The 15,101-nt window shown below is 41.2% G+C and overlaps 1 protein-coding gene across 1 annotated transcript in view; it reads right to left on the bottom strand.

Moving 5' to 3' along the window:
• Positions 1-724: 724 nt before the first annotated feature.
• The window catches only part of POC5 (POC5 centriolar protein), a 201,582-nt gene continuing 187,205 nt past the window's right edge, over positions 725-15,101 (bottom strand). Inside the window, exons 12-13 of the mRNA XM_033929309.1 lie at positions 8,200-8,379; positions 725-1,207 (exon numbers count right to left, since the gene is read on the bottom strand). Of these exons, the coding sequence (XP_033785200.1) occupies positions 1,082-1,207; positions 8,200-8,379 (306 nt within the window). The 3' untranslated portion in view covers positions 725-1,081. The remainder of the gene's footprint in view (positions 1,208-8,199; positions 8,380-15,101) is intronic.

Genomic DNA, 15,101 nt, shown 5'->3' on the forward strand with positions numbered 1-15,101 from the left:
ATGGCCTACCTCTACGTTCAGCTACTTAAACGCCCAGACCATCACTACGGCTACACTAACAACATATAATCAACCAAAAAAAAGCCTAAGTCCCAAACGCCCAACACAAGAGCTTTTAGGCAAAGGAGGGGCCAGTTCTTCACTTAAAAGCTGGATTCTGTAGCCGGTGTCTGTCAAAAAGAACACTGGTTACAGAATCCACCCCCCCCCCCCAGCAATGATCGCGGCAGGAGAGCTAGCCAATCTCTCCTACCGTGCTCCACCCCCCCCGATCGGCTCGGGCAGGAGGGAGCCCAACCCCTCCTGCCCTGGTGACCCAAGAACCACCCCCCCGGTGCAGGAGGGAGTCCAACCCAATTGAGGACAAAATGCAAATAAAATTGAAATTATTCATCCTTTATTAGAAAACAAGGACAGCATCAAAGAAATACGGTAGGCTTCTCAAGAATGGCTTGATTCTAAAAAACTATTATACTTACAATTTTTCACATATAACCATTTATCTTTGTGTTATTGTTCCATTAAAATAACTGAAAATATTATGAATTATTACTTTTCTCTTCAAGGGGGGGGAAGAGTGTTCTCCAAATGGGTTACTTTTGCACAAACCATGACATATGAAAAGGAATATCATGCTATTACCAGAATACTATAATTACATGTGAGAATTTAGACACTGCTGATTTATTAAAAAAAAACAAACCAAAAACAAACCCAGACTTGATTAGTTAAAAAAAATCAAATAATTTATCAAAATTATGACTTGCATCTCAAATTATACTTCAAGAGGTATTTAAAACAGTACAAATCTCCCACACAATTCTACAAGCACAATACTCTGTCTGATGATAATTGGAGTGTAACAAAAAGATAATGAGTTTCTCATTTTTGAATCATGTTTATTTCAGTAATTCTACCTTCTGATATTAAAAAAAGAGCACACATAATGAGAGATTTTAATTGACAGGCCATCATGCATTTAAAAAAATACAAAGAAACAAATGGTAAAATATTTGCATTTATACATCTCTTGGTAAAGTTTTTCAGAGTGAAGAAAGCAAATGTCCAAAATAATAATAATTTAGTCAACAACTTTTATGGACTGAACATTGTGCACACTTTGATTTCTTCCACTTGGAACTGCCATTCTCCCGTTGATGGAGGTAGATCTGGGATATTTTGCTGCTGTTGCTTGTGATATTGTTTGCTGAAAAATAAACCTCAGAAAATTAACACAAATTTTTTAATGCAAATATATTAAAAATAGTGGGGCAAATATTCAGCCAGTGTCTTTATGCCTAGATATTTAATGCCAAGCCACATCTGAGCTCTAGAATTTAATATCTTGGTATGTGCAGCTGGCAGGCGCTTAACTGGTAAAATCAAGACTTGACAAACACCAGGCACCTAGGTTGTGTTGGTGCCTAAAATTGCATAAGCACAGTTACTTACCGTAACAGGTGTTATCTGGGGACAGCGGGCAGATATCTCAAATGTGGGTGACATCATCCATGGAGCCCGGTGGGACAGTGTTTAAAGTGTATTGTTACTTTAAGATTTTTAGAAAGTTTTCAACTGCCCACACCGTGCATTGTGAGTGCCTTCCCGCACGATGCTGGCTCACGGTACCTCAGTTCCATAAGCAAGCTAAGAAGCCAACCAGGGGAGATGGGAGTGATGTGAGAATATCTGCCTGCTGTCCCCAGATAACACCTGTTACGGTTAAATGTGCTTTATCCTAGGAAAAGCATGCAACATATTCTCACATGTGGGACTCCCTAGCTGAATATAATGGGATGGAGGGAGAGTTGGTCATTAAGACGAAAATGAATCCTTTAATACTGCTTGGCCAAAATGACAATCTCGTCTGATTAGGATTCTAGACAGTAGTGAGATGTGAATGCGTGAATTGAGGACCAAGTAGCTGCTTTGCAAATTTCATCAATGGGAGTGGAACATAATAAAGCTACTGATGCTGCCATAGCATAGACCTTATGTGCTGTAACGCATCCCTCAAGCTGCAGCCAAGCCTGAGCATAGCAGATAGAAATACAGGCTGCCAGCCAGGTAGAAATAGTTCTCCTGGTTATAGGTTGGTCCAATCTGTTAGGATCTAAGGAGATGAACAGTTGAGGTGAAGTCCTGTGTGGCTTAGTCCTTTGTATGTAGTAAGCCAAGGCATGATCACTATATGAAGAGCTGTTTCTCCAGTATAAGAATGAGATTTTGGGAAGAAAACTGAAAGTACACCACAAATTGAAGTGTGTCCACTTCTGCTTGCTGAGTAGAAGGGCTTGTACTGAGTCAAAATGATTAAAATCTGCTGAAGTCAGACTGAGAGGTACCAAGCTGTCAGGTGCAGAGATTGCAGATTGGGATGTAAAAGAGATCCTTGACTCTGAGTGAGCAGAGATGGAAAGATTTGTAAAGGAATTGGATCTTTGGCACTCAGCTGAAGTAGAAAGGAAAACCAAGGTTGTCTGGGCCACCAAGGGGCTATCAGATCATGGTGGATGATTTGCTCTTCAGCTTGACTAAAGTCTTCAGAATGAGAGAGATTGATGGAAATGCAGAGATGAATTTGTTCATCTAATCCAGAAGAAAGGCATCTGCTTCAAGACAATGAGGAGAGTATTGTCTGGAGCAGAATTGAGGCAATTTGTGATTGAGGGGAGATGCAAACAGGTCTATCTGAGGAGACCCCATAGTAAGAAGATGTGGCGCAATACTCTGGAATTGAGAGTCCACTTGTGTAAAAATCTGCTGAGCTTGTCGGCTAGAGTATTTAATTTGCCTTGCACATATATGGTTTTGAGAAAAATGTTTTGAGCAATCGCTCAGTTCCAAATGTGCTCTGCCTCTTGACACAGGAGAGAGCCTGTTCCTCCTTGTTTGCTGATATAGTACATCGCTACTCGAATAGTTATGATTTTATATTGAACTTATTTTATTAAAGTATAAAAAGAAACAATATTCTGTACAATTGTCATTTTATAAACACAAATAATACAGAGCAAGGATCAACAAAACCTCATCTTCTCCCTTCCCCTTCACAAATATCCCCTCCACTATTGAGAAAACTGAAGAAGCCAAATTATTACAGAATGCTACATAGAAATATCATGCTAACAGAATACTGCAGTCACACATGACAGGAATAGTGTTAGGGGACTGTAACTAGGGCAGCTGTCCCCTGGTCAGAGAGCCCAAAGCCTGCTGGAAGCTAAAGAAGCACAGCCTGGACTTTGCAGTCTCCAGTTATGTCTAACATCAGCTCTAGCAGGATACATATTTCAAATCTGATATATTCTAATACAAAATAGAAAATAAAAATTTTCCCCCATTCCTGTAGGTTACCCACAGATAACAGTTACTGTGTCATTCTCTACTTTGAACCCTAGAAGCTGAAGAAAAGTTATCATCAACTGTGTTGTTGAGTAGACTGCTTGAGGAGATGTAGCTTTTATCAGCCTAGATATGGAAACATTTGAAACCCATGAGTACGCAGGGTTGCTGCCATGACCACTAGGCATTTGGTGAATATTCTTGGAGAAGTCAGACTGGATGGCACTACTTTGTACTGGAAGTGTTGATGAGTTATCCGAAAATACTGAAATTTTCATTGATTGGGATGTATAGATGTGTGAGTGCAGGCCTCTTTGAGGTCTAGAGAACATAGCCAGTCGTTTCATTTTAAAGGAAGGTCTCTAAAGATAGCATGTGAAATTTAAGTCTTGGAGGTCGATAATTGGATGAAAACCTCACATCTTCTTTGGAATTAGAAAATATTTGGATTTTTCTGCGAAGGGGATACCACTTCTTTGGCATTTAGTTGAAGCAGAGCTTCGATTTCCAGAAGAAGGAATGTCTGCTGAGATGCGACTCTCCTAGAGAGTGGTTTGAGGGAATGGTTACAAAATGGAGAGAGAATCCCTCTTTGATGACTTTGAGTACCCAAGAGTCTGCCATGTTGAGAGTCCAACACTGATGAAACAACTGAAGTTGACCTCCGATGGATTGGGGAAGAGGCTGAGAAGGAGGAATGTTGGCCTTGCTCTCTAGAAGCATGTCAAAAAGACTGAGGTGGCTTTTGAGGAACCGAAGACTGGGATTTCTGAGGTCTCTGTTGTTTTTGTCTCTTTTATGATAGAGGCTTTGTAGAAGAGGATGTGTCTGGATACTTTCTCTTCAAGTTTAATTAATTTTAATATACCGACCATCGACGTGCACCTGTCCGGTTTACAATGCTAAAAAAGTGAAAATTTAAAATAAATTTTGGGAAGGGGAAATGTGAACATTAAATAGACAAATTACAAATACAAACATGAGCTTGAGGGCAAATGGGGAGAGGAGGTTAATAATTACATCATTAAAAACAAATTAATTAAAGGGAAGGGGGAGAGGATAAAACACCAAGAATGGGGATCGCTTCTTAAAAGCAGTTCATGCCTATTTTGCTAGCTTTTGGAAAGGAAATATTTAGACGCTATGGTATGCGTCTTGGAATGTATGACTAAGAAGTAGGTTTTGCAGCAGGCTTAGATTGTTGACTCAGACTTAGATCTGTTTAAAGAATTTTAATTCTGGCTCATGCTGAATAAGCTTTCGGGTAGCTGCCTCTATCCTGTCACCGACGAGTTCGTCACCAAGACATGGGATGTTGGCTAAGTGATCTTGAAGATTAATATCCATGTCAGAAACTCGCATCCAAGCAAGACACCTCATAGCAACAGATATGGCAGATACTCTAGATCAGTGGTCTCAAACTCAAACCCTTTGCAGGGCCGCATTTTGGATTTGTAGGTATTTGGAGGGCCGCAGAAAAAATAGTTAATGTCTTATTAAAGAAATGACAATTTTGCATGAGATAAAACTCCTTATAGTTTATAAATCTTCCCCCCTCCCCCGAAGGCCTGCATGTTCCCCACTTCTTTGCAGCGTCCTCCAGCTTCCCCCCTAGCCTCCCAGTCTTAGTTTCAGCTAATTACCGCAGCCTGAAGAGAGGATCACCAGTGCTGTAGCGTTTCTTGCAGGCTACCATCGGCCTCCGCAACACGTTCCTTCTGCCGCAGTCCTGCCCCTCCTCTGGCGTCAGGGGCAGGATTGCGGCAGAGGGAACATGCTGCTGAGGACCACGGCAGCCTGTAAGGATTGCTGCAGAACCGGCAATCCTCTCTGCAGGCTGCGGTAATTATCTGAAGATAAGAGTGGGAGGCCAGGGGGAAGCCAGAGGACACTGCAAAGAGCGAGCAGCATTAGTAGAGGTCGCGGGCCGCAAAATAGTACCTGGCGGGCCGCAAGTTTGAGATCACTGCTCTAGATGTTAGTTTAAATGCACCAAATGCCGTTCTTGCCATATATTTTCTTGTTTGAAGGATACTGTGAGTAGTCTGTTGAAAATCTGCAAGACATTCTGAGGGAATATGTTGCTCAAAATCAGCCAACTTTTTTACAAGATGTTTAAGGTAAAAAGACATATAGAAGTTGTAATTAAGAACTCTGTTAGTTAACAGAGTTTTGGTAAAGATGGCGACCAAATTTATCCATAGTATGACCCTCACGTCCTGGTGGTGCAGAAGTATAAACCCTGGAGCGGGAGGATTTTTAAAGGATCAATTCCATAAGCAATGATTGATGTTGGAGTTGCAGATTGTCAAAGCCAGGACAGGATGTTATTCTGTAGCGTGAATAAATTTTTGTGGAGCTATAGTAACAGAAAGAGGAGTCTCTCAATTTTTAAAGAGTATCTCTTTGAGGAGACCATGTAAAGGCAACTTAAGAAGCTCCTTAGGAGCTCATTGAAATCCAAGGCATCAAGGAGCCCTGGGCTCAGTGTCAGCCTCTAATTTGACAGGGAGAGCCTTTCCCAATTGTCTAATATACCTAGTAAAGGAAAGTCCTTCAGGAGAAGATCTTCTTCTAGGAGGAGGAAGAGACAGATCTGAAGGAATACCGTATTATTCAGGAGCAGATAAAATAGGATCACATTTCGAGTCAGTATGGTAACGAGAGAGATCAGAACCAACTTCACGAGTCCCAGGTGACTGGTGAAATCGGCAAGAGGAACTTCCTTGATGTCATCAGTGCCGATCCAATGAAGATGAGGAAGAAGGATGACGTGAAGATCTTTTGCACCTGGAAATATAGGATCGACATGATTGAGAATGACGTGTTTATGCACTGATGAAGAGCGGTGATACTTTGATGAAGAATGTTGGTGCTTCGATAGAGAACATTGGGCCTCGATGAAGAACGTTGATGTGTCAAGGTGGTTCAATGCCTCGACGGAGAGCACCGATGTCTACTGGAAAAGCACAAATAGGAAGTAGATTGTGTCACAGTGTAGACCTGGAATTGCTACCATGTGGCCTCAGAGTTCAATGCTTAGGCTGGGCCAGTACCGAGGGAGTCAATGTAAGCACCAGTGTCAAATACAACTTGAGGATGTCACCGATCTTCCTTCAAAAAAACTCATTGAGTTGTTCCTTGAAGATTTGCACCGGTACCCATGGCTCAATAGCCAGTGCAGTAGAGTATCAAGGGAAAAGGATGGCTTCTTAGCAGGCTTCCCCGAAGCAGGAATGATATAGTTTTATAGTTTATTTAAGTTTTTTATTAAATGCTTATCCAAAGGTACAAAGCATTGTACATAATAATTTAAAATAGCTGGGAAGCAAACAATTTAAATTATTAGACATACATTGACTAATCATACATGCTTATGACCAGAGACATACACCGACTAATCATACATCTTATGACCAGAAAACATTGGGAAAAAAGGGAAGAACTACAATTTCTTATAAAGAATACATAAAAGGAGAATACAATAGGAAAGGGGGAAAGTTAAATGAAGTGGAAGTATCTACTTTTGTAAAAAAAAAAAAAAAATTTTTTTTTTCCAGTTATAGGCATCTTTAAAGACAAAGCATTTAAGGCTGCTTTTAAATTTCTGCAGGTTTTGTTCAGCTCTAAGGTGTAGAGGGAGCGAGTTCCAAATTAGAGGAGCAGTGACTGAAAAAATGAGAGTACGACGAGTACAGATTATCTTTAGGGATAGGACGTTAAAAAAATACTGTGTGGCTGATCTTAAAGTTCGGGGGGGGGGGGAAGGGGTCGTAAGGGATCAGCCGTCTATCTATGAAAGCTGGGGTATTAGTCTGCATGGTTTTAAAAGTCAAGAGTGCAATTTTATAGGTAATCCTATGTAAAACAGGCAACCAGTGCGCTTTTTGTAACAGAGGGGTGACGTGATCAAATTTTTTGGAACCTGAAATAATTTTAATAGCTGTGTTTTGTATAAGTTGAAGACATCCGATGTCGATGCCGGTGCCACCTTTACCGAAGGTTCAGATCTATCCCCAGAGTCCATTGCCAAGCCAAACAGCTTCTCCTGCTGGATGCAACGAACCTTTAATGAGTGTTTTTGTAAGGTGGAACAATGAGTACAGATGTTTACCCGATGCTCAGGACCCAAACATTGCAAATACCAGCTATGCGGGTCAGTGATTGAGATAAGGTGCTGCCATTGACAACCACTAAATGGTTTCAACATGAATGGAAAAATCTTGGCGGCCAGGTCAAACTCAATAATAACATAAAAACTGCCAAGGCAGAAAAAAGAGAGCCAAAGGCCCGACTAAGGTAAAACGGAATAAAGGATACATGTTTCAGCATAGGACTTCAGCTAGGACAAATGGAGAACTCTGCCTCACAGGTTTGTTTGACGAACTTGGTCTTTGGGCTGCCAGTTGGACCGATGTTGGACTGAGCCTCAACCCACAGAAAACCTCATGTTGCGATGGGTAGAAGACCACGCAGCCAACCCACAACTAAGCTCGGTCAAGCTGGGATGGAGTTAAACAGCCTGCACTCAAGCAACTGATAAATCAGGGATGCGAGCAGTTACGCATTTATATAGATACAGCTGAAGGAGTGGAGTTTTTTGGCCACATGAAGCTGAACTGAGGCCTTTTCTCCACCTCTTTTTTTCTTTTTCTGGTTCTCTCTGTGTAAATGCTAAGTGCAAATGGTTAAGGCCTTGTAATGTTGCTGGGTGTGTGTATCGTTTGTCCGCGTGGGACTTTGTTTGATTGAGTAAGAGTTAGATGAATAACCCCAGCATTCAGGACTACTAAACACATTGTACTAGAAAATCAATTATTTATTTAAAAATTGGATACCAATAATCGGACTCACCTGAGTGACTGGATGATGCTTTTCTACAACCACTGAACTCATTGGTGGTGAAACTCCCATTGTATTTAAGGTACTACTGATTCTACTAACTCTTTGTCCTGTATCTAATCTTCCTGTGATCCGGGCTGTTATTGTTTTTCCTGCCTTCTGTTGAGCTGATGTTACAACCCTGGTCAAAGGCTTCACAGAAGACAAAAAAGAAAAAAAAATCATTTTATTCTAGTAACAGACATAATAAGTAATGCATAGATGCAAATACAGTAATTGCTTTTGTTTATTATATATCTAATTTAATGGAACATACTTGTAAATCTGGAATCCTTGCCTTTAAGTTATTATATACCTTTTGGAACACCTTTTATCTATTTATTAATTTTATCTCGCAATTAACAATGCGAATGGCGATACTATGAAGAAAAGTTGATTTCTGTTAGGGCTATGTTACACTATTAAAATGGAAGGTACCATCACCAGATTATTATAAAGTATATTAACTTCAACAACTGAAGGTGACTTTGATTTATTTTTAATTAGAGGTAATATTCAGCCAGCAGCAGTTAGCATTTTGCGGACCTTTGTAGGCATTGTTCCTGGATATTCAATGTTGGGCTATGTGTAAGCTTCAGCACCAAATATCTGGTTTTTGCAGATCAGGCTAACTCATAACCAGTTAAGTTAATATTCAACACTTAAGAGGCTATAGGTTACTGCATAAAGACAGGACTGACTTTTATTCTATTTATGCAGTTAACCTGAAAATCAGCACTTAACTGTCCAAGGGCTGACTCCATCCCCAGAATGCCCCCATAATAGCTGGTTTTCACTTAAGCGTTAATTGCTATGTGGTGATAACCAGTTAAGTGGTGCTAAAAATTAGCCGATAACCCCGAACAAGTGATTTAAATGTTCAGCAGCCATTTCTGGCTTGTTAAAAAAAGATTATGTACTTACCCTGGTAAGCTCTTTTCCAGAAGATAGGTGAGATATTCTAGACCAGTGATGGCTAACCTTTTTGAGCCCAAGTGCCCAAACTGCCGCACAAAACCAAAGAATTTCCTCAAATTGCCAGCACGTCAATTAAACCTTAATAACAAAGTTATTGCCTGAACTATGTAACATCATTTTTAAAGGTTGGAATCTTTGTATTGTCAGAGAATCAATTTGATTCACAATCCTTTGGTTTTCATTTCAATTTATTGGCAATTTATAATGTTTTAATGATTTCATTCAATTTAATGAATTTAGGAAGAATTTGATTCAGTTACACAATATATTTTAAATGTATTATTCACATAACATGTCAAATGTATCCTGAGTAAAAAAAAAAGATAAACTTCTTAAAACTGTTAACTGTGTCAAGACTCGGTGTGTATTCCCAAAGAGTCTATACATGTTTTTTTGTAAAATTTACAATCAAATTAGAAAATAGTTAAATCATTACATTTCTAATAATATGATGTAAAGAAAACAAAAGAGCTTTCAATTAAACCAACCGTTTTTATTGGAAATTCCAGATTGGAATACAACAGGGCCATGTAAAGTCCCTTTTTTAAATAACATCTTTAAATAATATTTAAATAACTTAGAAAGTGTCTTAACTGCAAACTGAAAACACTGCTTCATGTAAACATATGCATTGGGCATGCTCTGAAAAAAATTAATGTGATTTTTGTTGTTGCATGCATGCTGATAACTTGTCAATCCTTGGCTCATAGTGTGTTAATTTCAGAGCAAAACATGCAGCACTCATGTCATCCGTTAATCTGTTTCTAGCATCAGATTTTATATGATTCAAAGCCGAAAACAGCTGCTCACAAGCATAGGATGACCCAAACAAAGTAAGAAGAGCAATCCAATGTGCTTTCATGGACTTAAAATTGTCTGGCAGAGAATTCCACGCTTTTAGGATTTCATTTTCAGAACTGCTAGCATTGATTTCATTTGTCACCCTTTCACACTCAATACGTTCAAGAGCCGCACGCAGGTCATTGAATTTACTTTTCCAGATAGAGCTTTCTTGAAATTCCAGTAGCTTCATTTCCAAATTTTGAATATCCAACCACTGTAAGCAGGAAAGATCAAGATCTTCAAATGTGGACTTTTCTGGGGAAGTTATAAATGAAAGGGTTGTCTCCATCTTACGGAACTTAGAAAATCTTTTACTAAAATTCTCCTTTGCTTCGGCTACAATGGTGGAATATGCTTTGTGGATTTCCTGGTGTTTTTTATGACTGTCCACAAATGTTGTAGAATTATCCAAATGTATTTTTAGGTTGGGAAAATATTTTAGCTGTCCACTCTCAAGGTCTTTTTCAAAACCATGCAATTTTCTCTCAAAAGCTTTGATGTCACTAAACATGCTTTCTGCTGTTTTTCCCATGCCTTGTAATTTTTTGTTTAGTACATTAAAGTAGTTAGTAAAATCTGTAAAGAACATGAGGTTGGTAAGCCAGGCCATGTTGGTGAGTTGAGGATAGTCTTCCCCCTTTTCGTTCATAAATAGCCTAACTTCTTCCAAGCAGGCCACAAATCTCTCTAACACTCGTCCTCTGCTCAGCCACCGGACATTATTGTACATCAGTAAAGTGTTATATTTTGCCTGAACCTCATCAAGAAGGGCTTGAAATTGTCGAAAATTAAGAGCACGCGCCATGATGAAGTTCACCATTTTTGTTACATCTTTGAGGACATCGTCAAGTTTTTTGCTGCTTTCTTTGGCGCAGAGAGCCTCTTGATGTATTATGCAGTGAAATTGAATCAGTGGATGTTTTGCTTCCTTAGCAAAGAAATGAATGAATCCTGATGTTGTCCCCACCATGCTAGGTGCTCCATTGCTAGTAACTGAAACCACTTTTTCTGGACTTATGTCTAGTGATGAAAAAGCCTCCATCACAGCATTGTGGATATCTATCCCTTGTGTTCTTCCAGGCAAAGACAGCAGTTTTACCAGCTCTTCTCTCATGATGTCACCAGTAGCATAATGCAAAATGAGCGCTAGTCTTGCATGGTTAGTAATATCTGTACTTTCATCCAAGCACATGGAGTAGAAGGGTGCTTTTTGTAAGTCGCAAGTAAGCTGTTGACTAACATCAGCAGCCATTCGCAGAACCCTATCTTTTGCAGTATTTCTGCTTAGTGGCATCTCAGAGATGCGCTGCACAATTTTATCCTTGTTTTGGAAATCATGGAAGAGTGAATTACTCCCAGCCAAAATTGACTTTTTGATAAAATCTCCATCAGAGAGGGGCTTACCATGTTTTGCCATGCACAGTGAAATTTGAAAGCTGGCAACTGTAAGATGATTAGTTTTTGAAAGATAGTTGCTAAAACTAAGAGACTGGGAGTGATATTTCTTTAATTTTCCTACAAGGAACTCTTTTCTTTGAGATAAACCAAGTTCAGCAACACTGTTATGGTTGGTCTCAAAGTGACGTTTGACACTTGATGTGCGAGACACAACACTTTCATTACACATAATACACAATGCTTTCCCACTGCGTTCAATCACTCCATATGTCTCTGTCCAGGCCTCTTGGAATGGTCTTCCACTATCTTTTTTTGCTGTACTCATTTTCTTTGTTCAAGACTTCAAGTCTACAAAAAGATAAAATTTGTATAATAAAAAAAATCTAATGAAGTGCTGTATACAAATCCGTCCCCATAAAAAAATATGTGATTGGGGAATTTTACTAATTGTAGACATCCGTTTTGGTCAAAAAATATACTGTCCGGGTGAAAACCGGACTTGTGCAACCTGAGTGTATGGGAAAGGACTTTTATATTTCATTATTGGAGCCTTTGCTATTTTATTATGATGTTTACAAAAGCACTGTGAAGGGCCACATATATACTTTACTGTTTTTTTGCTATATTGAGTTTTCCATAAGGTACAGCGCAGAGGATTAGTGTGTTGGTTGTTCACAGAGAGCCCAGCCCTCCTCTCAGCTTACTGAACTTCTCTATGCAATCATCATAAGCAGCTTTTTTATTTCCTCGAATTTAGCATGTCCCCCATGGAAGATACAGAGGTTTTTACAGAGGAGCACATTATTAGACACATTAACATCCCCCCATATCCTCACCTCTCTAGCATGGGAGCACTAGGAACTGTTCCTGATTACAGATGTCACATGTGGAGTCATACTACAGTCTCACTGAGTTCCTGTGACAGACTCAGTGTGAAGCTTCTCTTCCTCCCCCCACTTCCTCCTCACACACTGCCTGGCTCATAGGATACTAAGGGGAAGACAGGCAGGCTAAACATCCACTCACAGGATTGCAGCCAGCACAGGAAGATGGGCCGCGGCCCACCGGGACAATGCCCGGTCCTCCCAATGGCCAGTCCGGCCCTGTTGCCAGGTGAGCTGCAAAGCAGACACCGGCACACTCGCCTCCCGCCGCCCCATATCTTAATTGTGGACTAGAGAGTTGCGCGGGGACAGAAATCCCACCCGTCCCCGTCAAAGTCTCACCCGTCCCCATGAGGAATCCCACCCGTCCCCACCCGTCCCCGTGAGGAATCCCTCCATCCCCACCCGTCCCCGCGAGGAATGTCCTCCGTCCCCGCCCGTCCCCGTGAGGAATCCCCTCCGACCCCGCCCGTCCCTATAAACTTCAGAAATAGTTATTTCATTTAATTATGCTACTGAATTAAAGGCTCTGATAGAAACCCATTCACAAATAAGCAAAAAGTCTTTATTAATTTGGAAATATTAATTGGGAAGAATACACACTTTGTAAATGGGTTTCTACCAGAGCCTCTTTTGTTTATAAATTTTTATCAACACAACTAATATACTACTTTATCCTGAAGCAAAAAAAAAGAAAAATAGAAATAGAATTCTTTTCCTACCTTTGTTGCCTGGTTTCTGCTTTCCTCATGTTCTCATTCAGTTCCTTCCATCCACTGTCTCTCTTCCTTCTGCGTCTTCCATTTGCTCTGTTACTGTGCCTCTCCCTTTCTCCCCCCTTCCAAATTGGTCTGGCACCCATCTTCTTCCCTCCGCTCCCCCCATAGTCTGGCATCTCTGTCTTCTTCCCTGCCAGTGTCTTCTCCCAACTCTCTCTTCCCCATTTCCTTTCAGCGTCCTTCTCCCCCCCATCTTCCCCATGTCCTGTCAGCGTCCTTCTCCCCCCTCTGTCTTCCCCATGGCCTTTCAGCGTCCTTCTCCACCCCTCCGTCTTCCCCATGGCCTTTCAGCGTCCTTCTCCACCCCCCATCTTCCCCATGTCCTTTCAGCGTCCTTCTCCACCCCTTTGTCTTCCCCATGTCCTGTCAGCGTCCTTCTCCCCCTTCTCGGACCCCTGGATGAGGGGGATAGGAAAGGAGTGGTAAAGGAGGAAAAGGAAGTGGCGGACAGATTATACACGTTCTTCTCGTCGGTCTTCACAAAAGAGGACACATCCAATGTTCCGGAACCGGAAAAATTCTTCAAGGGGGACCAAGAGGAAAAATTATCGTGCATGGAGGTAAGCCTCGAAGACGTACTCAAACAGATAGATAGGCTAAAAACTGACAAATCGCCAGGCCCGGACGGAATTCACCCAAGAATACTAAGAGAACTTAGAAACGAAATAGCGGAGTTACTGCAACAGATTTGTTACCTATCCCTGAAAACAGGGGTAATACCGGAAGACTGGAGGATAGCAAATGTTACACCTATCTTCAAGAAAGGAACCAGAGGCGACCCGGGGAATTATAGACCGGTCAGCTTGACCTCAGTTCCAGGGAAGATGGCCGAATCATTGATCAAGAACAGTATCAGTGAGCACATAGAAAAAAATAAGCTGATGAGAACAAGCCAGCATGGTTTCTGTACTGGAAGATCCTGCCAAACAAACCTACTGCACTTCTTCGAGGGGATAAGCGGACATTTGGACAAAGGTGACCCCATAGATATAGTATATCTAGACTTCCAGAAAGCCTTCGACAAGGTACCTCATGAGCGCCTTCTAAGGAAACTGTGGAACCACGGGGTGGAAGGGGACATACACAGATGGATCAAAAACTGGTTGGCAAACAGGAAACAGAGGGTAGGAGTAAAGGGACACTATTCTGACTGGAAAGGGGTCACAAGTGGCGTCCCACAAGGGTCAGTGCTGGGACCGCTGCTATTCAATATATTTATTAATGACTTGGAAACAGGGACAAAGTGTGAAGTTATAAAATTTGCGGATGACACAAAACTCTCCGGTAAGGTTAGATCTGTAGAGGAATGTAAAAAACTCCAAAGGAATCTGGACAAACTGAGTGAGTGGGCAGATAAATGGCAGATGAGTTTTAATGTGGAGAAATGTAAAGTTATGCACATAGGGAAAGGGAACCTGATGTACAACTACATGATGGGGGGGATGACATTGGGAAAAGGCAACCTAGAAAAGGACTTGGGGGTTTTGGTGGATAAAACAATGAAACCGGCAGCACAATGCGCAGCGGCCTCAAAAAAGGCGAACAGAATGTTGGGCATTATCAAAAAAGGTATCACTACCAGAACCAAGGAAGTTATCCTCCCGCTGTACAGGGCAATGGTGCGACCGCATCTGGAGTACTGCGTCCAGTACTGGTCGCCGTACCTAAAGAAAGATATGGCGATACTCGAGAGGGTCCAGAGAAGAGCGACAAAAATGATAAAGGGCATGGAAAACCTCTCGTATGCTGAGAGGCTGGAGAAGTTGGGGCTCTTTTCCCTGGAAAAGAGGAGACTTAGAGGGGATATGATAGAAACTTATAAGATCATGAAGGGTATAGTGAAGGTAGAGAGAGACAGATTCTTCAGACTGGCGGGGGCAACAAGAACTAGAGGACACTCAAAAAAATTGAAGGGAGATAGGTTTAGAACAAATGCTAGGAAGTTCTTCTTCACCCAGAGGGTGGTGGACACCTGGAATGCGCTTCCAGAGGG

Source organism: Geotrypetes seraphini, chromosome 1 (assembly GCF_902459505.1).
Source record: "Geotrypetes seraphini chromosome 1, aGeoSer1.1, whole genome shotgun sequence".
Classification (NCBI taxonomy): Eukaryota; Metazoa; Chordata; class Amphibia; order Gymnophiona; family Dermophiidae; genus Geotrypetes; species Geotrypetes seraphini.